Source organism: Typopeltis vanoorti, chromosome 12 (genome assembly GCF_054136105.1).
Source record: "Typopeltis vanoorti isolate ZY-2024b chromosome 12, IOZ_Tvanoo_1.0, whole genome shotgun sequence".
Lineage (NCBI taxonomy): Eukaryota > Metazoa > Arthropoda > Arachnida > Uropygi > Thelyphonidae > Typopeltis > Typopeltis vanoorti.
In genome coordinates this window covers 136,572,235-136,598,109 of record NC_143560.1, presented here as the reverse complement: position 1 = coordinate 136,598,109, position 25,875 = coordinate 136,572,235, and the positions used below count along the sequence as shown (strand labels likewise).

Here is a 25,875-nt window from a genome sequence, read left to right as displayed (position 1 = left end):
ACAATGTTCCAACATAAAAATGTGCACCAATTCACATGCAGAGAAGAGGCAAGGATTAAGAAAAGTCTCATTTACTATGTTATTGTTGATAGTGATGCTTTTTCACTGGTACAGAACACTAGAGTGTACAGAGGATTTGAAATTGGAAGTGATCACCATTTAGTCTTGAGCGGGATAAAATTGAATTTCATATTGAAAAGAAGAACATGTAAGAAAGTTTTAAGGTGAATAAAAGTAGAGCAGCTCTCAAATGTGAAATGTAGACTAAAATACACAAATGTTATTGAAGAAAAAATTAAAAGGTTTGAGAACAGGAACTAGACTTTGGAGAATCAGTGGCAAGCCCTGAAGAAAACATTGATTGATTCAGCCAGAGAGGCAGGGAATGAAAAGAAGAAAGCATATTGAAAGTTCCTGGCAAATAAGTCAGCTTGTGCTCTTAGAGAATACAGAGACATATGAAAGAAAGCTAAACATTGTGTAAAACTAGCTAAACAAAAAACATGGGAAGACTTTGGCAGGAACATAGAAATTAATATCAGGAAGGTGACAAAATATTCTGGAAATTGTTGAAAAAGCTCAGAAATGGAGGAAAAAGTGCTATAAAAGAAATTAGAGATGATAAAGGTGACATGAAAATTGAAGAAAAGGATATCCTTGATGTATGGAGTAATTACTTTGAAATGCTAAATGAAACAGTGATGATAGCACAATGGTAAAAAACACTGACCAGGCACGTAATCAGGAATATATATCCATACTTGAAGTAGAAAAAACTTAAATGAGGAAAGGTAGCTGGAGTAGATGATATTCAACGAGAATTCTTAAGTATGGAGGTGTAAGGCTCTTACAGTGACTGCGCTGCATAGTTCAAAAGGCCTGCACAGAGGAACAAATTCCAGTTGATTGGAGTAGCGCTCTCATAGTATCCATATATCAAAAGGGAAATAAAACTGAATGCGAGAATTTCCCTACAGGGTATTCCTGGTAAGATTTATGCAAGTATACTTTAGAAACGGTTGAGAAGGATTATGGAAGGGAAGCTTTGTGAAGAATAATCTGGATTCAGGCCAGATAGAGGCTGTCTGAATTAGATTTTCACTTTATGACAGATATTTGAGAAATCGTGGGAATATAACAAAGATCTGTATTAAGTTTTGTAGACCTGCAAAAGACATGACAAGATGCCAATACTAAAATTATTCAAGACGCTACAGTTATATGGTGTCAATGGGGCATTACATCAAGTAATACTTCATCTTTATTTGAATTGTAAGTCAGCAGTTAGAATTGAAGGAAGTACAGGTAACCCTCGTATAATGCGGATGTTAGGTTCAACAGAAATACCGCATTATATAAATCGCGTTATGCGAGACTCAGATCACATAGAAAAGGTTATGTTCCGAAATTTTTTTTTTTTTTAATTATATAAACAACAATGACATATCCAATGAAAAATAATTTTATTTAATTCAGGTAATTCATGTAAGTTAAGAAAGCATATAAACTATGAAACAAAATACATAGTATAAACTTATAAAAATACAAATTGTACGTAAACTTAATTGCAAATAATGCATAAATATTTTAGGCAAAATAAAATAAAGTGCATAATTTAATCGTCATCACTGTCTTAAAAACAAACATTTCGTAGATGTTCTTTATTTACGAGTGGCCAGATGTCATTATCACTTGAAATCTCCTGCATATCGTTTGTATAATTCTCATTGCCTACTTTGGCTGGTTTATTTATCAAGAAGTTAATAAGAGTTTGCTTACCACTATACTGCAGTTTTTTATTAAGTTCATAATACGGAGCTAAACAAATATCCAATTATCTCGTGAATTTTCCAGAGCACTCGATTGTTGGATCATTATCTGTAAAATAACTTCCTAACTTTCTTGCCAAGTCCAATCCTTCTGCTTGTTTCTTTAAACTGAATTCTTTAATGGATTCATCACAATCTTCAACAGAACTTTCCCTCCACTTGGTTCGAAGTCATCTATTAATCTTACCAGTTCCTACTAATTTAAATCTATTTCCCCATCAATTAATTCACTAATTTCATTTTCAACAATATCGCAAAAGCCCTCTAAGTGGCCATTACTAAAAAAATAAATTTTTGCATAAAAAAGCTTTAGATATTGTATGTAACTCACCAGAAAATAAAGTGCTCAGCTTGAGATTAACACGCTTACGATTTTTAATGCTTTTTCCTGGCAGAAAACGAAGACAACTTTCAACAATAAACACTTTATACAATAAACAATTGACGTGCATGCATGCTAAAGGTTATTTCCCCTAATATAAATTCTATTCTTATAACAACACGCGCAATACGGGCAGACTCAAATTTAACAAAAATAAAATTTGATTTTTAAGTTGCGGGGTGAAAAATATATGATAAGATAAAGGGTTACTACAATTTGTAGTAACACACTTATGATTTTGTTTACAATTTGTAGATCATGTTTTTATCGAAACCACGTTGTATAAGTACTGCGTTGAACAAGGGTTACTACAATTTGTAGACCGCGTTATATCGAAACTGCGTTTTATAATTACCGCGCTATATGAGGGTTACCTGTATAGGAAGATGGTTTGATATTAAATCTGGTGTCAGACAGGGATGTACATTATCCCTCTGTTATTCATTATCTATATGGATCACATTATTAAGGAAAGCGATATTAAACCTGATATCAAAATTGGAGATGTTGATCTCAGCTCTTTGCTTTATGCAGATGATGTTATACTTCTAAATAAATCCAGTACAAGTCTGTAAGATTCCCTTGACTAAATTGAATAACTGTTATAATTAATTTGGTATGAAAATTATCAATACCAAGACAATGAAAATAGGCAGAAGCATTGAAAATATCAACTGCATTGTGAATGGAGAATCTATGGAATAAGTAAAACATTTCAGCTAGTTAGGCACAATTTTTAGTGAAGACAGTAAATTAAATATGGAAATAGACAACAGAATCAGCAAAGCTGGTATGTGGGAAGTCAACTGAATAAATTCATATGGAATAAGAGAAATTAGTCAAAACACTAAATTAGCTGTATACAAGACAGTGTTCAAATCAATTTTATCCTATGGATCTGAGAGTTGGGTTAAAAATAAAACACTCGACCAAATACTACAGTCCACAGATATGTGAGAGTCCTGACATTAGGAGCATGAACAGATGGCATCTGTGGTAATATCATATTAAAAATGAAAATATCAGGAAAGAACTTGACATTGTTAGTATCTAGGAATGTGTTAGCACAGCTAATCTCAGATGGTATGTTCACTGAAACAGAATGGAAGAAGAAAGATTAGCAAAACAAGAGTTCTCTGCCAGGTTGGCAAGAAAAATACCAAGATATAGGTGAATTGATACAGCAAAAAGTGCATTAGAAGATAGAAATATAAGATCTGATAATGTTGGAGTGTTGACAGATAACAGATTGGTTTGGAGGAAAATTGTTGATAGGAAGTTAGTAATGATGTAATTTTTCATGTAGTACTCTCATAATATCCTGTACACCCCTTGAGGGTACCTGTCAGGAATTTGATGATGTTCTCAAAACAGATCCCTGTGGCACACCACTACCGACTTCCCTCTTTAGAGATAGTGCCCCTCCCCTCTCCCTTCCCCGATACACAGCTTGATGATGCAGGTGCTAAGGTAGTTTCTGACTTCTGGAATGTCGAATATGAGGAAAGATTGAGAAGGTATGGGAATGATGTGGAGGACACTGACTTGTAGAAGTAGGGAGATTCTTATTCCATTGTATAAAGCTTTTGATTAGACCACACATGGACTACTGTGCCCAGATTTGGTCACCTGGGTTTCAAAAGGATCAAGAGATGTTGGAAAGGGTTCAGAGGCAACTGACTGATGTAGTTTCTGACCTCTGGAATGTCGAATATGAGGAAAGATTGAGATGTAGTTTACAGAGTCTAGTGGATAAGAGGAAGAGAAGAGACATGATAGAGACCTACAAGTTAGTAAGGGGTTGTTATAGGATCAATGTTGGAGAGGTTTTACAGAAAACAGTCAGAGACCAGGGAAGAACCAGAGGTCATCCCTGGAAACTGTATAAAGAGGGTGTGAGCTTTGGAGTGAGAAGCAGGTTTTTTTGCATGCAGAGTTGTGAATGATTGGAATACCTTGCCTGAGAGTGTGGTGTCTGCAGAGAATTTGAGTGTGTTTAAGACACGATATGATGAGCTGTGTGTATGACAAAAGGACCTCCTAGATGAGTCTTTGGCCCCATTGGGTCTTGGGGTAATAGTAATAATAATAATAATATCTGATAGCTCAGTAGTCTATTATCCAATTCTGTCTGCTTCAGTTTAGTGACCAACTTGTGGTGTGGCAATCTATCAAAAGCCTTTGCAAAATCTAACCATACCAATGTATATGCATCTCCCTTATTCAATACATTTGTCATCTTGTTATAGTACATAAAGCAGTTGATAAAACATTATTATTATGTGACACCTCCAGGGAGTCCAAGGGACTCATCAAGGGAAAGCACCTACTCTGTAACTTCCTCTCCGCCACTTAATCCACCAACTACAACGAACCTCAACTACCATCATCATCTACTGTCCACTACCACTGTATGACCTACTTTATTCAGTCTTTTGACCTTCGGAATACATTGCATGCTAAATAAAAAAATTACACATTTGATGGCTGTAGATGCCGTATAGTCACTCCCGTACCTCACCCGATTTTGGGAGTGAAGTCCACTGCTAGAATAAGTGGTAGGGTTGCAGATTCCCTTTCCATATAGAGTTTGTAGGACAATCACAAACCTCCATGCCAATGGCGGGATTCAAACCCACAGCCTTTTGTCTGGACAGCAGACATGCTAACCACTCAGCCAACCATGCCGGCCATTTGCATGTTGATGCTGTTAAATATCTTTTGGTCAATTCCCATACAGAAGTCATCTCCTGCCTGCTTAACACACCTCATTCTATGATATAGCTCTAAGTTGTCTAAGCTGAGCTTTTCCTAATCACCGTCCTTGTAATTTCACATATATCCATTCCTCACAGAAGTCTTCTGGCTAGTCACAATCCAAGTGATCATGTCATGATCACTCTCGCCAACTGCAGGAAAGTGCAAAACCCCACTCACAATCACATGCTCTGATGAAGTGATCAGATCTGAAACTCTCAATCCTCATGTGCTCTCCTTTACATACTGCCTGAAAATAGTTGTCTCTCAAGAACTTCATTTTCCTTATTCCAAAATGCTTTCTCTTCATTTCATTCCGTACTGCCATAATAATCACCTTCCCTTGTTTACTAACCCAAGTTGCTTATTATTATTATTATTGGCTACTCCATGGAGTCCTTAGGCTCATCGAGGGAGGCCCTAAACATCATGCCAAGTACTATCCAACATTCGCACAGTATTTATCGTACTTTGCTTTGAACTCAGTCATACTCACGACATACTCAGGCAACCTATTCCACTCATTCACCACTCTTCAAGCAAAAAATTTAGTCCTGACATCCTTTCGAACTAAACTCTTGCTCAGTTTCCAAGAATGGTCCCTAGTTCTCCTGCCACCATTACTGTTCTGAAAAATTTCCTGTGTATTAATCTTGTAAAAACCTTTCAGTAATTTGTATGTCTCAATCATATCACCCTTTTACTGTCTGTCAACCAGTTTCTGTAACCCACACATCTTCAACCTGTTCTCGTAAGGTTCATTTCATAGACCTGCTACCATCTTGGTCACTTGCCCCTGAATCCTCCCATCTCCTCCTCATTGACAATAAACCCAGGTGATCAGTTCTGCACGCTGTAGTCAAGATGGGGATCTTATCAAGGCTTGATAAAGAGGAATAATGACCTGCTTTTCTCTGCTCGTCAAAGTATTCTTCAGTAACCAAGCAATCTAATGAGCTGCTTTAGCCACTTTTGCTATGTTTTTTGCTATGCTAAATTTTAACTCCCTATCCAGTAACATTCCCAGATCTCTGGCTTCATTAATTTCCTGCAGTACAGCTCCATCAATATGGCATACAGCTGGTAATCTTTTCACCCCAAAATGTATAACTTTACACTTTACCACATTAAACTGATCCATTCTCTTATGACCAGACTGCCAGTCTATCCAAATCATCCTGCAAAATTTTTACATTATCTGTATTAACTATTACTCTGCCCAAGTTTGCATCAAACAATTGAACAGTTCCTCTTAGATCCTTTCCTATATCATTAATGTAAAAAATAAACAGTAGTAGTAGCCCAAGAACATAGCCCTGTGTCAGGCCACTAGTCATAGGCCTTCTTTTGGACTCTACTCCTGAATAAACTACTCTCTGATATCTCTCCATCAAACATCCTCTTATCCACCTCACCGACCCTATATCCGTTCACAAGTGCTGCAGTTTATTGATTAGAATTCCATGTGGTATCCTGTCAAAGGCTTTTGTGAAGTTCAGCATATCACTGTAAACCCATTACCTTTATCCAACTCATCTGTCGCTGTATTGTAAAATGTGAACAAATTACTGTGGTATGACCTAGCCTTTACAAAACCATGCTGCACCCCATACAATATCCCATTTATCCCTTTCTGTATTTTGCTCTTGACCAACTTTTCCAATATTTTGAAACTCCTGATATGCTGATCAATTGACTACATCAGTCCTGGAGCCTTCTTTATGTAATGTCACTATTTTCTCTTCTTTTTGCCCCATTGGTACTATCCCAGAGCTGAAAATTAGATTAAATAATGTAGTCAAAGGCACTGACAATTCCCTAACACCTTCACGTAAAACTCAAGCTGATATATCATCTAATCCCATTTAATGTTCTGTAATATGCTAAGCACCTCTATTTCATTTATCTCAGTTCGCATATAAGTCTGCCTATTGCATTACTGTAATATCTCCACCTGGATAATATATTCCTGCAAAGTGTCCAATTAGTAATTCTACTATTTTGACTGATTCAGTTACCTCCCTACCATCAGCATTCATTAAAATCATTTTATCATAAATATTCATCCTTTTACATATCGAATACATATTTTACATATGCATCATATCAAAAAAACTGTTTGGGATTATCTTTGGTCTGCACTGCTAATTTCCTTTCATACTCTGCTTTTGCCTTTTTTATCATGCTAGTTACCCTTCTGGCATGTGCTTTGTACTGCACATGTGCCTGCTGGTCACCTTTCTCCTTGAATACCTTACACATTTTTTTCATTTTTTGCAACGCCAGCCTAATGATGATATTCACCCATTTAATTCCCACTTGATTTACTCTCCTGACTCTAGGTATGCAGTTTGCCATTACTTCCCTCAAACACTCTAATAATAAATTTAGTTTAATCCTTTATCCAAGTGTAAGCAAACAAAGTTTGTGCCTGAAAATATCTTCAGGACTGAGGTAAGGTGGTACATCCCTTGGCAACTCGTAGCAAAGGTGGACCAAGCTCTCATACTCCTTGTCTCAGTATCTCCATAATGCAAAGCACATCTCCTTGCGGACATGTATACTGCTATGCATTAAGGGAAGGACTACTACCCAGACCGGTTTCGACCTTTATTGTGATCTCGTCAGTTGGAGGCAGACCCAGAGTGGTGATACTAAGGCAGAAGCAATGGAGGGATCATATTTACCCATACGAGTTGCCAACCAGTGTACCACCTTATTATTAAATTACTCTGGATTTAGAGAAAGATGTTGGAAGTTTATTTTGCACTTGGTTAGACTATAATAAATTTAGTTTAATCCTTTATCCAAGTATAAGCAAACAAAGTTTGCACCTGAAAATATCTTCAGGACTGAGGTAAGATGGTACATTCCTTGGCAACTTGCAGCAAAGGTGGACCAAGCTCACATCACTCCTTGTCTCAGTATCTCCCATAATGGCACATCTCCTTGTGGACATGTATACAGGTAATTTAATAATAAGGTGGTACACTGGTTGGCAACTCATATTGGTAAATATGACCTCTATTGCTTCTGCCTTAGTATCACCACACTGGGTTTGCCTCCCAGTGTGGTGATACAGTTAATGTAAAAAATAAAATAAAATAAGAGGAAAAATTAAGGAAAAGGAGATGCAGGAGTTGTACAGACAATATAAAATTCATAGAAATTCAAACAAAAATAACATCAGAAAATATTATATAACAACAAAGGAATCAAAGAATCACTCAAAATGATCACACAAGTGTTACTTGAGATGAACAAATAGATTCCAAAACTGAAAAATAAGTGAGGATAGTACAACACAATAGAGAAATAATAAGAAATATACAGCAATTTTTACGGAAACCTATAGAAAGGCAGAGAAATAGGTGCTACATTTAAATGAAGTACATACAAAATCACCAGTTGTAATAGAAGAATTATGAAAAGTCCTTTAAATTGCCAAAGAATAAAGAATCTTGGAGAAGATGGTATATTAGTGGACACATAAATCAGGTTCACAGTTTCATAAGGTCATACTGAATATGTTCAATGATATTTTAAATACGGAAAAAATTCCACAGCAATGGCATAAATCAGTGATCATCTTATTATATAAAAAGGGCAGCAGAGATTATGTCAGTTTGCTATCATAATTAAAGGCTTCAGCAGAATTCTTTACAATAGATCGTTTCTACACTATTATCCAAGTAATAGAAAAAATGAATGAATATTCACCTTCATATTTAGTGTTTGTAGATTTTGAGAAAGCCTTGGATTTATATATCAATCATGTTAATTTACTTTCACGGTATTGATTGTAATCAATCAATGATAAGAAAATAATTATTATTTATTATATTTCGCTGGTACTATATCCAGCATCCTCAGAACGCAAGAACGGTTTGTCACAGTGCACGAAACAGTGATTTGGTATAACAGCGGGACTATTTTTTTTTAAAACAGCATACTCCTTTTAGAAGATGTATGTAATAATATATTATACACACCTTATATTGATTCATTTTTACCTTTTTTGAGGTGTTATCAGTGGGAAGACCCATGGAGAATGCTGGAGATATCTCAATGTCAGAAGTCACATTTTTCATGTACAAGTAGTAAAATGGCATATCACTATATTATTGTGGTGGGTATACACTAGAATGAAATAATTATAGCAGGTTTTTTTGTCAGGTTGAATTATATTTGATAGACTATATTCTTATTTTCATAGATATTTTATTTTTGCATAAGCAAACAAAAGTTTGTGTGTGACATGTTTTGAATGATTTATTATTTTTTTTCCCCATATTGCAGGAGGATATACAACTGGGAAATGGGAATTGATTGAGCTCCTTCGTCAACGATCTCGACCTTATCTCTTTTCAAATTCTCTTCCTCCACCTGTTGTGGCTTGTGCAGATAAGGTAGTATTAATCTTTTATAGAGGAAAGCTCTACTTTTAGATTCAGATCTTGAACTATTTATTTATATATTTCACAAGAAGATTAATTCATTACCTTGGAGATGAATTTGTTCAATATAGAGTTTGTACTTTAATTAACACACTCATCATATATGCTGAAAAGTGTACAGGAAATGTAGGAACCTAATTAAAAGTGACTTAGCCAGTCTCGTATGGAGATAGCAAGGTTTTCTCTCCCACAAACTCCGATTTTTTTTGTTTTTTATCCCACAACCAGGCAAACTGGCCAGGAAAATTCATACAGTTGATAGACAAAAAAAAAAAATAAATAAATAAATAAATAAAAATAATAATGCATCATAGCCAATAGCTTTATATTGGTTTCATAAGATGGTACATACCTACTCATCATATCTGGTTAGTTAATTAGCATATATAACTGGTTGCTTAGTTTAAATTATTACTAATTTCCTATCAGCAACTTTCTTCCAAATTTATCTTTGATTTTGATTAATTATAAGCTCTTATATTTTAGTCTTCTGATTTCTAAGGCACTACTTCTTCTGGTTCCCATCTGCCATACGGCCGGGGGAGGGTAGCTATATGCTACCATTCTAGGGAGAGATGATTATGAGCAAGGTGGTTTCCTGTTGCCTTCCTTGCCATAAGTATTTATGACTGTAACCTGTGTGTTCACGGGGCCGGTTTGCCTGCTTGCGGGATGAAAAACCCCAGATAAACTGGCGGAAAAAACCCTGCTGCCCATGCCCAAGACTGGCTAACTTGGCTATGGCTGAGGAAGATTCTTAAGCTCCTCACGTCGTGGACGGGAATCGAACCTAGGACACTCCTTCCCCAGGCATATGGTTGCGAAGTGCAAAGCCACTAGACTAACCGTGCGGACATGGCACTACTAACTACATCAATTCCTTTAGGTCTTTTATTTATCCACTGAGGCAACAAACACTTCTGCCAGCTGTTCCAATCCCATTTCTGTTTAAGTGACCATAGCACTTTATATTAGCTCTGCTCTTACATTCTTTATTATTCTTATTATTATTGCAGGATAACCTCCATGGAGTACATAGACTCATCATTGAATGTGTGCACCAAACTCATTTATTGATATTATTTAAAAAAAAATTATTATTATTATTATTACATAACACCTCCATAGAGTCCAATGACTAATTATGCGGCTAATTATCTAGATTAAGCTCAGGTTACCATTAGAAAATAAGAAGAAATAAAGCAGAATACAATATGTTGATGCTTGCATTTCAGCTGATTTGTCATTACGCATATGACTTACACTTCGTGGGAAAGTTGCTCACGTGTTAGTGTTTTGGGCATGGATGTTTGTGTTTGTCCGTGAAAATAATAGTGATGGTGGTGGACAGTAGATGGCGTTGGTATAGATGATGAGGTTGAGTGATGGAGAGTTGTAGAGTAGGTGCCCTCCCTCGATGAGTCGTTGGACTCCCTGGAGGTGTCAAATAATAGTAATAGTAAACAAAGGCTCTCTGTTCCACTAGGCCTCTTGCCCTTTCTTTCAGCACATGAAATCATTGGCAACAAACTCCACTCATTCAACATCCTCCAAACAAAAATTTCTCCCTTTGCTGTCATACATTGGAAAATTTCTTCAGCATCTACTCTATAAAAGTCCTTTAATAACTTGTGATGGTATCATATCCTTCATTTTACTTCATTTCTGCTAATCAACTGGACTTTCAGCCTGTCCTCATTGGAATACTCCATAGACCAGTCACATTTTGGTGACTTGCCTTGGAATCCTTTCCAACACCATCTCATCCCTGACAATCAGATTTGGGCACAATAGTCTGGATTTTGATGCTGTCTCAAAGCCTTATAGAGAATAACATACAGAGAATATAGAGAATAAAAGCCTGCTCATCTCTGTTGTCAGTGTGTTCTTCAACATCCAGGTGATATCTATTGAGTTACTTTGTCAACTTTTTTTGCAGTATGCCCTCAGAAGTTCATTGTCTTTGATGGTGGACAAGAAGATCATCTTGTCGACCATCACTCCAAATCCCTAGGCATGTCAATTTCTTGATATCTGGTACACAACTTTATTTTTATTCACTATATTTAACTTTGTTTTGCCATTCATTATTAGGTTTAATGGAATGCATACAACACAGAGAAACAATAAAATACAAGTTTATTGGATCCTATATTTCATCGCTATTCATCTTTGGGAATACAATATTAAAATTTTAATAACACCAGAAGAAACACAAAATAAGTGAAAGAAATTAGACTATTTTAAGCTTAAAGTCCTATGAGGGCTCCCTCTATAAGTACTATTGGGTGAGAGGTCTAAGAAGAATTAAAGCTTCCAAATCTTGGGAAGTTAAACAGAACCATATTTATTAAGATTATGTTGGTTTAACAAATCTGCTGCTGATTCTGAGAAAAGTCTTTCGAGTTTATATTTGTTGCAGTAAAGCATAGTAGTTTTTTCTGTTTGATTCTGTGCAAGCTATACAAGCATGGTCATCTAGACCAGACTGACCATATTTATGGCAGCAGATGTATTTCTTGTATTCTTCTAAACAGATCTCCCAGTTTGACCATAATAATGATATTTTGCAAGAACTGGGAACCTTGTAAACATTTGGAACAGAGAGGAGAGGGAGTGGATTCTTAGGAGAGCAGATACGGGCATGAAATCGCTTCAGACATATTATTTTTCTAGAGTTCTGGCTAATTTTTCTGACATGCCCTGGATATATCATCATCATCAATTTCTGATATGTGCCCCCAAGTGGTGTTCAGGTTACTATCACAGTACTACATGATTAAGTTTACATTATTATTAATCTCCTATCAACAATTTTCTTCCAAATCAGTCTATTACTTGTGAGCACTCCAATGTTGTCATATCTAACATTTCATGCTTCTAAGGCACTTCTGACCGAATCAATCCACCTAGACCTTGGTCTTCTTCTTCTGGGTCTCTTTCCTGCCATCAAACACCTGTTTTGCTAACCTTTCTTCATCCATTCTATTTAAGTGGCCATATCATTTTAGATTAGCTCTGCTGACACATTCTTGAATGCTAATAATGTCAAGTTCCTTTCTAATATCTTCATTTTTAATATGATCCCCCCCAATTTTTCTCAGAACCCTCATATCTCTGGTCTCTAATCTTTGATCAAGTGCTTTATTTCTAACCCACCTCTCAGATCCAAAACTTAAAACTGATTTAAACACTGTCTTGTATACTGCTAGTGTTTGGCGTTTTGGCTAATTTCTCTCTTATTTCATATAAATTTGTTCAGCTGGCTACCCACCATGCCAGCTTTGCTTATTCTGTTGTCTATTTATATATTTAACCTGCCATCTTCACTAAAAACTGTGCCTGAATAGCTGAAATATTTTACTTGTTCTATAGGATCTCTATTCAGAATGCAACTGCATTTTTTTTTTCTGTATGTCTGACTATTTTCATAGCTATGGTCTTTTATTGCTGATTTTCATGTCAAATTTGTTACAGCTGTCAGTTTAGTTAGTGAATCCTGGAGACTTTCACTAGTGATTAGGAGTACACCATCTGCATAAATCAAAGAGTTAAGTTTGACATCTCCAGTTCTAATATCAGGCTTGATGCCACTTTCTTTCATAATGTGATCCATGTAGATGATGAATAAGAGTGGGATTATGTGGATCTTTTTCTTACCCCTGATTTTACATCAAACCATCTTCCTGTATTTTATTCAATTCTGACTGCTGACTGACAACTTAAATATAGGCTATGTATTGCCCTGTATAATGTTCCATTCATGCCATATAATTGTAGTGTTTTGAAAAGCCGTCATAGCCCCAGAAGCTTTGAAAAGTCCTGGATATAGAGAATAGTAATAGCATTACTGTAGTCTGTTTATAGAAAGGGATGTAAAGAGAAGGGAGAAAAAAACAATTTGTTAATATATTTTAGCATTGTAACCATTAGATGGGAAAGTCTGGTGAATAAAGAAGAGTTCATCTGAAAGAGAAGCCTGGGTGGAACAAAGGTTGGTGGCTCTGTTGACAAGGATTTTAATACATACTGTTGAGAAGGGGGATGGTTGATAGTTTATGCATGTCTCATGGATGGGTTTTCTGTACATTGAGAAAGAAGTGCCATTGGAAAGACACATGAATGGAGTATCTAGAAAAGGTAGGCTGTTATTTTATTTTCTAGGGTGCTGGCTGTTGAGATGGAGGAAGGAGTCTAATGTATAGAGCCATGTGGCCAAATAGAGAACATGCCATCAATGTATCTTAACCAGATAGAAGATTTGAGAATGACAGTATCAAGGGCATGTTTTTTAAAATGGTGAGCCCATGGCTGTTATCATTAAACTTGAGTTTTACTGTTTCTCTGTGCTATATTCATTCTATTAATCCTAATACTGATTTTAAATCAACACATAAGCCTAAATACTAAGCTGTTTATTTTGATACATTCCACTGGCTACAATATTGGCACTCTGTAATCATCTTGCAGGATTTCTATAACACTATTATTGATTACTTATTGCCCTCTTCAGATTTACATCATGAGAAGATCACTGGATATTCCATTTCAAATCGATTCCTGTATTAGTATTGTGCAGTTTTGCAGGCTCTGTTGACAAGGATTTTAATAACACCATACTGTTGAGAAGGGGGATGATTGAAAGTTTATGCGTGTCTCTATCTATGTGGATGGGTTTTCTGTACATTGAGAAAGAAGTTCCATCACTTTCACTTTACTAAATTTCTTTTAGAATAGCATTGTGTTATTGAGCTTTGGTTAAGACTTCTCAGTAGTTTGTTTATAGTGAATGAGTTTGTCATAAAAGTTGATTGTACAAATTAAAATCAGTGGCCTCAGTATAGAAACCTACAGCACTGGTTATCTACATTTTTCTGAATTCTACTCCATCTATGGTGTCTTTCCATCAGCCATCCTCTTATTCATATCCAACTCCATTTGCTCCATTTTATATATTAAAGTTTGGGTAGTATCCTGTAATTCTGCTACCGATATCTGTTCTCTCCCTTAATTTTTCTTAGAACTCTCATGACTGTGATCTCTAATTTTTGATCATGTGTTATTCTAACTCAATTCACAGATACATGGATTAAAATTGGTTTTGAAAACTGTCTTTTATACTTCCAGTTCAATGTTTTGGCAAATTTTGCTCCATATACATTTATATAAGTAGCCACTCCAGTCTTAATTATTTTATTATGTATTTTTCTGTTTAATTTGTTGTCTTTATTAAAAATTACATCTAAATAGCTGAAATATTTTACAGTTCTATTGTTTTCCATTGAGAATTAAGCTGAAGTTTACCATATTTACATTACCATATCATGAAATTTACAAAAAAAGAGATTGTAACTATTTTCATTAGTTATGGTCTCTTTTTTTGCTGATTTTCATACCAAATTAATTTCAACAGTATTGAATATAGTTAGTCCTGCAAACTTGTACTCAATTTATTTAGGATTTTAACATCATCTGCAGAGGTGAGTTTAATATCTCCAATTTTGATATTAGGTTTAATGTTACTCTCTTTCATGATGTGGTGTATCTAATAATAATATAAATGATGAATAACAGTGGAGACGGTGTACACTCATCTTCACTGTTATTTATTTCAATCCATTGTCCTGTACAATATGAAATTTTTGCTGACTTAGAGCTTAAGACTAGGCTATGTAGTGCACTGTATAAATATTTCATTTATACCATAGAATTGTAGTGTTTTAAAGAACTTCTTTTTCTTGTTATCATTATTATTTTCCTGACCTCCATAGAATCACAAGAATTATCATAGGAGGTCAACACAAATTCTCTCATACCACTCCTTAAACTCATCCACTGTCTGCACATTCATCAGCCTCTCAGACAATGCACTCCATGCAACTTAATTTCTTACCCTTTTACTCACCACTCTGATTTGCAACTTCCAGGGATGGCTCAACTCCCTTGTCATTGCTCCTTCCCCTCATTCTACTATATGAAAAATTTCCTCAGTGTTAATACAATAATAACTCTTCAACAGCTTAAATGGCTCGATCATACCCCCTTTGTCTGCTATCCACCAAACTCTGCAGTCTGTATCCCCTCAATCTGTCCTCATAATCAACATTGTACAGTCTTGATATCATTTATGTTATCTATCTCTGCATCCTCTCCAAGTTTACTTCATCCCCCTTCAAATCATGGTGACCAAATCTGAGCACAGAAATCTAGATGTGGTGTCTGATTAAAGCTTCATATGATGGGATTACTGCACATTATCTCTCACGATCAATGTTATCCTCAATGTTGCTGCAATTCTTGATGGCTTCACAACTTTGCAATATATTCTCACAACTTTCAATCTCTATCCACAATCACCACAAGCTCACTTGCTTTCTCCATTTCTTCCAGTATAATCCCATCAAGTGAGTATGAAGCATCTTATTTGTGGATCCCAAATTTCAAATCCTCACATCTAGTTACATTAAACGAATATCTCCATTCATTTGCCTACTTTTCCAGCCTATTCAAATCCTCTTGAAGAACCAAAGCATCAACGCTACAATCCTCATCAACTGTTGTTGTTATTGTTGTTGTTGTTACTCTGTTGCAAAAGGTTACCAGATTACTAAAACAAGAGCATCCTTTAACAAATCCATGCTGGCCTACATGAATAATATTGCCCTCATCTTCCCAATTCACATCATGCTGTAGTCCTATGACGATATCATTGACATAAAGATTGAACAGTAATGGTCCCTGTAATGAATCCTGTGGAACTCCACTTTTAGCTTTCTTACTCCCTGATATTGTTACCTCACATACAACTCTCTGATATCTACCAGAGAGCCAATCACCAATCCAATATACTAACCTGATATCCAAACCCACACACTGCAATTTAAAAATCAACTTGTCATGTGGCACCTGTCCAAATGCCTTTGAAAAAAAAAATCCAAAAAAACGATAGTGTATGACTTGTCCTCATATACTGCTCTTCTTACTCTGTTGTAAAAGGTAACCAGATTACTTAAACAAGAGTGTCCTTTAACAAATCCATGCTGGCCTGCATAAATAATATTGCCCTCATCTTAACAACTACCGAAGAAATACAAGCAGGCCTATACGTTGATACATCTTATATCCATTCCACTGCCACTGTTATGTAATGATAATGATGATGCTATCTTACCCAACTTACACTCCAGTAGCCTGTCCCATAGCTAAACTTTCATTGAACAGCCAAGTTAATTGCATGGTTAGTTCAGTATCACATTCTCTTAAAGCAGATGGATGGAGAAATTCCATCTAGGCTCCCTGCCTTATTAACATTTAGCATACTCAATATATGAGGGTGGGCTGAAAAGTTCTCTTCCTAACAGTGAAAAAACAAATTTATAATATCAAAATTATTTTTATTTTTCAACATAATCTTTCTTAAGACTAATACAGTTATTCCAGTGATGCTCTAGTGCCATTATCCCATCCCTGTGGTGGTTCTCAGTAAGATCTGCAAAATACTCCTCTGCAGCCACAATCAATTCTTGATTTGCAGAAAAATGCTGACCAGCGAGGAAGAGTTTTAGTTTTGGGAAGAGATAGAAGTCAGAGAGAGAGATAAATCTGGGGAATAAGGTGGATGTTCCAACAATTCATAGTGCAGATCCCTTAATTTTCCCATTGTCAAAACATCTTTATGGGCAGGTGCATTGTCCTGATGAAGGATGATTTTTTCTCCTGCAAATCGGGTCTTTTCTCATGAATTTTTTTGTCTAGGCTGGTTAAAAGATCGGAATGATATTCTCCCGTTATTGTTTTACCCTTTTCGAGATAATTAATAAACAAAATGCCTTTAGCATCCCAAAGCATCGATGTCATGACCTTTCCTGCTGATGAAACCGACTTTGTCTTCTTTGGCACTGAATAACCAGCTTCTGTCCACTGTTTTGACTGCTGTTAGGTTTCAGGTGTGTAATGGTGAATCCAAGTCTCATCCATAGTAATAAATCAACGTACAAAATCAATTTTATTCTTGTCAAAACATTACAAGCACTGTTCAGAGATTTTCATGCAAGTGCGTTTTTGATCTGCTGCGAGCAAGCACACCACCCATCTTGTGCAAAGCTGTTTCATTTGCAATTCTTCATGCAAAATATATCCTACACATTTTTTTTGAAATGCCTATAGTCAGCAATTTCATGCACTTTGACTAGCTGGTCATCCAATACCATATCGTGCACTTGATCAATGATTTCTGGTGTTGTTACACTTTTTGGGCGTCCTTCATGTGGATCATCTTCAAGGCTGGTACAGCCATGTTTAAACTCGGCAGCCCATTTCTTAATTGTCGAAAGCGAAGGAGTTCAGACAGTGTATAAAACAAACTACTACTTGATAGAATGACTTGCAATTTCACATGGATGCTTATGATAGATGTACCAACTTAGAAAAAAAAAAAAAATCTTGCCAAACTATGGTCGAGGCCGATAACTTTTCATACCACCGTCATAGTATTTGGAATATGTCCTCTAACTTCACTTCTCACATTTCACCACTCATTATCTTTCTAGGAATAAAGCCTGCTGTACCAGGCTCGAACACCTAATAAAGTGATCATTAAATAACTCAACTATGTCATCTGTTTTGGTCATCTGATTCCCATCTCCATCCAGCAAGATGGAAATGGGAATCGGGTATCATCTGCTATAATTTTTCCTCCTACTTGCCTCATAGCGAAAATAACTCCTTAGGATTCTCCGTGGATTGCAGTGCTGGACTCCTCAGATATTCTAATTTTTCTCTCCTTAGAATGTTAGTAACTTTCCTAACCTGAGCTCTATATTTCTCATGCAACTGTTTTTCGCCTCTCTCTATATATGCCTTCCATAATCTCTTTTTCTTCTGCAATACCCCTTTTATTTCTCATGTCTTCTATTTCACTCCAAAATGCTTTATCTTCTTCACTCAAGCTATATTAGTCTTCTTTTGCTGTCAGCAATTTTTTCTTATGTATCTCCCATGCATTTTACTGCTGCAAGCTGGTTTCTAAGTCTATGATAGTCACCCACTTTATGTTCTTCTTCTCTCCCATAGTCCTAAATAAACCATTGGGTCATTCATGGCTGGTAGATGATGTTCTTTGTTATCCTCTTCCAATCATTTCGGTCTCTTGTTCTTGATGTCAGTTGAGAAAGGGAGGAATTTTTCCATTTTTTGATATTGTCAGTCCATTTAAATCGAGGTCGGTCCCTAACCTTTGATCCCAGAACGATTTCATCAGTCTTCTTCTGATGACTGTCAGAATATTTTCCCTTTTTTTTCCCATCTATTAAATCTTCTTCCCTCAATAAAGTCCAGGCCTCACAAAAATACATCAATGTTCCAAAAATGCAGCTGGTTATCTCTTGTAATTCTTCTTCACTTTCTGCCGGATCGATATCGTCTGCAAAACATAAGTTGTTTATAAAGATAATAAGCCGAAAGGCTATTTTACCGGCGAATTTGTTAATTAAGAGGGAGATGTTAAATCCCGTTTTATTTTATAGCCGGGTAAGAAACTCAGGTCGAAATCCATCGACATCCATAGAGTTTCAATGCTAAAAAAAAAAATATATATATAGTACACCACTTCGGCAATTCGATAGTAGAGGTATGTAAGTTTCTGTTCACTTAAAACCTTGATATTCAAGGTCTACCTACTCACTGATATGACCTCAAAAAAGGTTGAAACTGGTCTAGGTAGTGACCTCTTCTCATAATGTAAAACAATATATATATACATCTCTTAGGAGCTGAGTTTTACATTATGAAAGAATATTAAAGTTAGTGAGGGAGCCTGCTCCACCTTTGCATGGAGTTGCCCTGGTGTTGTACTATCCAAGCGATCATTTACACTTGGTTCTGCCGATAGTTTTTTCGGCATTGAAACTCTATGGATGTCGATGGATTTCAACCTGAGTTTCGTACCCGGCTATAAAATAAAACGGGATTTAACATCTCCCTCTTAAATAAGTTGTTTATTCTTTGTCTGCTAACTACTGTTCCAGTGTCATATTCATAAAGAGCTTCATCTATGACATGTTCCAGAAAACAATTAAAAAGAAGAGGGGGACCAGATGCATCCCTGTGCTACCCCCCCCACACACACACACATGGTTCACTGCTGTAATTTTTAATTTCAATTCTCATATCAGATGAGGAGTAAAGATTTAATAATCCTAATGATTTTATTGTCTATACCATAATATTCTAAATTTTTCCATAATGCCTCATGCCATATTGAGTCAAAAGCTTTTTGAAGGTCTAAAAAGTTGTGACAAATTATTTTGTTATGTTTTATGTATTTTTCTCCTTATATTTTTAAAATACATTATGTGTATTGTAAAAATATGGTCAATTGTACGTCTGGACTTCTGGAAACCTGCTTGTTCATCTGATAGTCTGCTTTCTATTGTCTTTTCAATTCTTAATAATAATATTTTTAACAGGATTTTGCTTGGATGGCTAATAAGGCTTATTGTTCTATAGTTGCTACATTTATTGCTGTTTCCCTTTTTAGGAATAGGTACAAGGACAGAAGGCCAAGTCTCTGTGTTCCATACATCCTGAAATAAATTTAGCAAGGTGTCTGTGATGATGTCGCCTCCTTCACGTATCAGTTCCATTGTAACACCATCAATTCCCGGTGATTTTCCTGTTTTTGAGGAGCTAACTACTGCAATGACTTCTTTTAATATCGGGTAATCTCCTTCCTCCAAACCTCCTGGCAAAATTCCGTCCAAAATATCATCAGTCAGCTGGGGGGTCCTTTTGAAAAAGCTTGGTTACATAACGTTTCCATCTATCAACTATTTTCTGGTTATCTCTGATGAGAGTTCCATTTTCATCTTCTATACTCCAATTAATTGCAGTAAAATGTTTGGTTAATTTATTGATAATTTGAAAAGCACTTTTAGGATTATTTTTATTTAATTCCTCTTCTATGTTTTTGCATTCATCTAGTATCCAAAGGTTTCTATCATGTTTGACTTCTTTTTTAATAATCTTGGTAATATTTTTATACTGTTCTCTATTGTCACCACTATTAATATGAGATTTCAAATTTCTTCTTTCATCGCATAGGTCCAAAGTTCCATAGGTTCATAGTTTATTAACTTTCCTTTTGCATCCAAGAATTTCTTCAGCTGTTTCAGTTATCTTTTGTGAGATGTATTTGGTTTTAGATTTGATATTATTATATTTTTTGAAGCTTGTGTCAAAAATTTCTTTTAATTTATGTTTATATAATGTATTTATTTGGGGGTCTTTTAATTTTTCTATATTATATCTTTTATGAGTTGATTTTGTAGGTAATATTTCTCTCATTTTCATATTCACATTTGTGATGACCATATTGTGGTCACTACCAATGTCGGCTGCAGGAAATGATCTGGTTCTTATGAGGTTGATGGAGTTTTTAAATTTTGTGCTTACAAGGATAAAGTCGATTTGGTGTTTTACCATCAGGGGAAGTCCATGTCCATCTTCTGGAAGGTTTATTGAGAAATAGAGTATTAGTAATGGTGAGATCATTTTGTAAGACAAAATTGATCAGTTCAAAACCTCTTTTGTTTGTCTCCCCATAGTCATACAGTCCGACAAATGGGAGAAAATCTTTACCGATGTCTGTTCCAATTTTGGCATTCCAATTGCCCTGTACAATCAAAAGGTCTTTTCTATTCACTCCGGTGATTATTGCATTAAGTTGCATTAATCCGGTGATTAATCCAAGACACAATTCATCTCTTATCAGGAGATGAATTGTGTCTTGATGAACTAATACTCCACGAACCTCTTTTACCCTCCTTATCTTGCTGAAATATATTACACCTTTCAATTTCTATCCTGGATAGAACATCTTCCTCAGTTAACCAAGTTTCACTGATACCAACAAACCATGGAGAGTCTCAGTCAATCAATGCAACAAACTCATTCTCTTTATTCCTAATGCTCCTAGCATTTATACAGAAAAACCAATGCATTACCAGTATTTGTATAGCCATTATTACTCTCCTCATACTCTCTGGCTCTGTAATATAGTGTACATCCTCTCATTTCACCTCTCAAGTCACTATCCCCACACGGCCATTCCTACTACATTCCATTTGGGCAGTTCTAGTTTTCCTGCATCGACACACTCACTTGCTTAGAAAATAGCAGTATCTAAATATCTGCACCCTTCTGCATTCGAATGTAATCCATCTCTTTCATACAACTCTTTTCTGTCCTGAAACGTGCTCTATGCCTCCACATATTCCAGACCTCTGTTCTTATACATTCTTACTATCATTCATTATCATCACTCTTCTTTTCACTCCACATTATCATACTGGGTTAACATCCTCAGTATCTTTCCTCAGACACATTTCTACTGCACTATCTCTTACATCAACCTCAAATCTTGCACTACACAATTGATGGTACCTCTCAGGTCATTTGTCCCTAACATCACCATCATCTCCTCTACATTTTCACCCCTCTTCACTGCTACAGCCACACTCTCTATTGTCTCTATTGTTTCACAAGGCATGCACTCGTCTGGCATTCTACTCTGCACACCCGAATCATTGAATCTCCGTATATGACACTCCAAACAAATTCATTTGTCCTTCTCTCACTGGAATTTCTTATTCTTATGGCTTCCAATCTCTCCTTCTTCTCTCTCTTTCTATCCATCCCTTGCTTCCACACTCTACCATTTTCTCTCTCTCAATCTCCATTACTGTCTTTTGTCTTGCTTGCACAATCTCTCAACTTTCTGCAATTTCCACTCTTACTCTCTCTCTCCCCATTCTCTTTTCTTGCTCTCTGATGCCGTTCTCTTATACATAGTCTCATTCTTCTTGCACTAGCAAACCTCTCCATCCTCTTAATATCTTCATTCACCCTCCTCAACTCAGTCTTCATTCCTTCTTCTTTCTTAGCAGTTCTCTTTCTCTCTCTCTCCACACATCCTGCTTTCAATTTACATTCACACCATCATGGCCATCAGAAAAAGCATCTCCATCTGCCCAATGTTAAACCCATTTGTATGTCTTTAATATTCTCTCCACAATCCAAGACACTAGTGGTATCCATAAACTGAATTTCACCTGTTTCTGAAGCTATGTCTCTGCTGCCACTAAATCCTAAAATCGAGATACTTAACCATCCACTGTCTACATATCATGTACACATACATATTCTCGTTCTGCACCTGCCACATTTTTAAACAACAGGATGTGTACATACTGCATGTCTAACAAGCAACAAAATCATCAACTATGCTACAAATAATGTCTTTAAATGGTAGTAGGCTGGTTGAGTTGCTAAAACTGGTGGCTGCCATGTTGAATATAATCGATACAGTCAGATACAATACCGAGACAATAAAATTGTAACAAAAGACCACACAATCATACAAAAAAGTATCAGCATGAATAGCGCAAACTTAAAAGGCCAGTATTGGCAATGAAGTAAACACAATATCTTTCCTCACTACTAATACTTATCTATTTTTAATAGCTTCACCTCTGTCTTTGTGTGCTAGCTGTGCTTCTCAGCATCTCACCTTATTACTTACCCCCCCCCTTCTAATCTTCATAACTTATATACATATTCTTGTTATATTTGGCCTGATTCTGTTTTTCTTGTGAGTGATATCAGAATGGGGATCTCTTTGATGTTTCAGATGAGAAGATATGTTCAGAGCCTAAAGATCAGGGAGTGACAGGTATAAGGCACATCCTGATACGTAGGGATGGTTACTTGGTTCCAAACCAGAAACATCATCCTTACTTTTGTTACAACTAAGCCTCTGACATCTATAAAAGCAAGGTATCTCAACTCTCCTGGTTAGGCTTTATATATCTAATCCTCTGAGATGCTTTAAATGTCAAAAATATGGACATGTCCAAACTGCCTGTTATGGCTAACCTGTGCCCAATGTAGTAGTAAAGAGCATAATATCTTTCTCTGCAAAGAAAGTTAAATATGTCAAATGGCAAGGAGAACATCTAGTTTACTCTTGTGCATATCAGAAGTTTAAGGATGAAAATAAAATGCAAAAAATTAAAGCAGAACAAAATATATCATATCAGGATGCAAAAAAGCAGTTAGTCACCACCACATCTGCCTTGAGATCCTCTTATGCTGAGAAAGTGGCAGTTAAGAAAATTCAACAGCATCTCAAACTCGTATATTTATTCCACTATTTGATAATTTACCTTTCTTGAACTTTATGATCATGAGTGCTTCTCTGTGGAGCACATCAGTCACATAATCTAGTCTCACTTCTGAAACAACTTCAAAAATGGTCCCATTCAATGAGAACCCAATTGTCCAAAAAATTATGGCAATGATATTTCTTAAAGATAAACCACCAGACACCTCACACATAAAAATTGATACTTTAGTAACCACTGAAAGCAAATTAAACTTGCTAAATGATCTTTATACATCAGATGATATACTGAACATTTTTCCAGAGGAAGAAATGGACACTGGTCATCCATACTTTCCAAAATCATTAGACAGATATAAACCTGACAAAGGTAAGCCCTGAACCTCTAAGAATCAGACAAGTTCACAAAGCCAAAACAATAGGAAAATTTTTACAGTGCTACTTTCATGAGTTTCACTAGAATACTGTTAATATCAAAATTCTTCTGCAGAAACAAAAGTCTTTCTGTTTCTTTCTACAGAAAACATTTAAAACACAGTCAGCACCCTGTGTTAAGAAATTTCACTGTTGTTCATAAGACAGAACTGGAGATGGACTACCCATGATGGTGTATCTATCCTAATGGGCAGTCTTTGCTTCTTCCATCATATCCTGCCTAAAACTTCTGTGGCAGCAGTAGTAGCAGTTTGCCTATCTGTGGGATTCCTTATTATTGTATATACAATACAATATGTTACTGGGTTATGAGTTAAATGAGATGATACTTGATAATCTTATATTGATAGTCTTATATCACAAACACAAATGGATGAGGTCATATCATTCACTGAATGCTTGACAATCATTATATTTGGCCTGATTCTGTTTCTCTTGTGAGTGATATCAGAATGGGGATCTCTTTGATGTTTCAGATGAGAAGATATGTTCAGAGCCTAAAGATCAGGGAGTGACAGGTATAAGGCACATCCTGATACGTAGGGATGGTTACTTGGTTCCAAACCAGAAACATCATCCTTACTTTTGTTACAACTAAGCCTCTCCCATCTTAATAATAGTTGGCATCTTCCTCCATATGCCTACTCAGTGGTATTTTGCAACAGATCTTACAATTTGCTTCTCTACCATTTTTTCCTCTTCTCATTTGGTCGAAGAGAATATCTAGAGAAGCGATCATTTTCCTGTTATTTGCAGTATGTCTTCATAGGAACTGTTTTCCCCAGGAGTCAGTCAAACACCTATCAATGAGGCAATGAAGTGCATAACAGATTTCATGTTGGAGCTTAATGGATTGTATACAGCACTCAGAAAGGATTAAAATAGAATTTAATACTTCCTATATTTCATCTCAGTCACTGAGACATCTTCAGGGATTACAAAAAACCAATGTAGCATATACACAAATACCACACAATACTAAGCCAACCACATGCATGACTGTAAAGTCCTATCAAGGTGGAGCACCCTCCATGAGCAGTTGTAGGTGGCCTGGAATGTCACATGGGATCTCTGATGATTAGTGTTTCCCAAATCTTAGGAAGCTTAATGCAACTGTATTTATTTAGATTTGGTTGATTTCTGAGAGCTGCTGCGGATTCTAAAAATAGTCTCTCTTTTTTTGAATTTACTGTGGTGGAGCACGTTGGTTTTTTCCCAATAGATCCTATGAGTTGTATCCAAGACATGGTTAGTCAGGCCTGGCTGACCATAGTCATGGTTGCAGATGTATGACTTGTGTTCCTCTAGGCGGATGGTTGCTGATCTGCCTGTCTGTCCGAAGTATGCCAGCTTACAGGAACGAGGTACTTTATAAACTCCAGGGACTGAGAGAGGAGGGAGCTAATCTTTTGTAGAAGGGTAGCAAGTTTGCAGTGAGGCTTAAATGCTGTGTGGGTTGTACTTATTTAAAATCTTGGCTATTTTTTCCGATGTGCCACGGAACTGATTATTTTTTTAATACTATGATCGCTGTAGCCATTGGAGAGGATCGTGTTGTGTATGTGGTTGAGCTCAGTTGCAAGGGTGGTTCCACTGGATCAAAGATTGTGGGCTCTCTTGGTTAGAGTTTTAATAATGCCATATTGTTGAGTGGGGTGGTGGTTGAAGAGTTTGTGAATGTATCTGATTGTGTGCATAGGTTTCTGTATACAGTGAAGGAAAGTGTACCATTAGGAAGGCATGTAACTAAGGTGTCTAGGAAGGGTAAACTATTGTTCTTTTCCTTTTCCATCGTAAACTAAAAATAACCAGAATTGATGGCAAAGGAAAAGATAT

The 25,875-nt window shown here is 36.1% G+C and overlaps 1 protein-coding gene across 1 annotated transcript in view; it reads left to right on the top strand.

The window, feature by feature from the left end:
• Nucleotides 1-25,875, top strand: part of Gcat (Glycine C-acetyltransferase) — a 443,581-nt gene that overhangs the window by 245,625 nt on the left and 172,081 nt on the right. Inside the window, exon 8 of the mRNA XM_090401262.1 lies at nt 9,268-9,377. Coding sequence (XP_090257388.1) covers nt 9,268-9,377 — 110 coding nt within the window. The remainder of the gene's footprint in view (nt 1-9,267; nt 9,378-25,875) is intronic.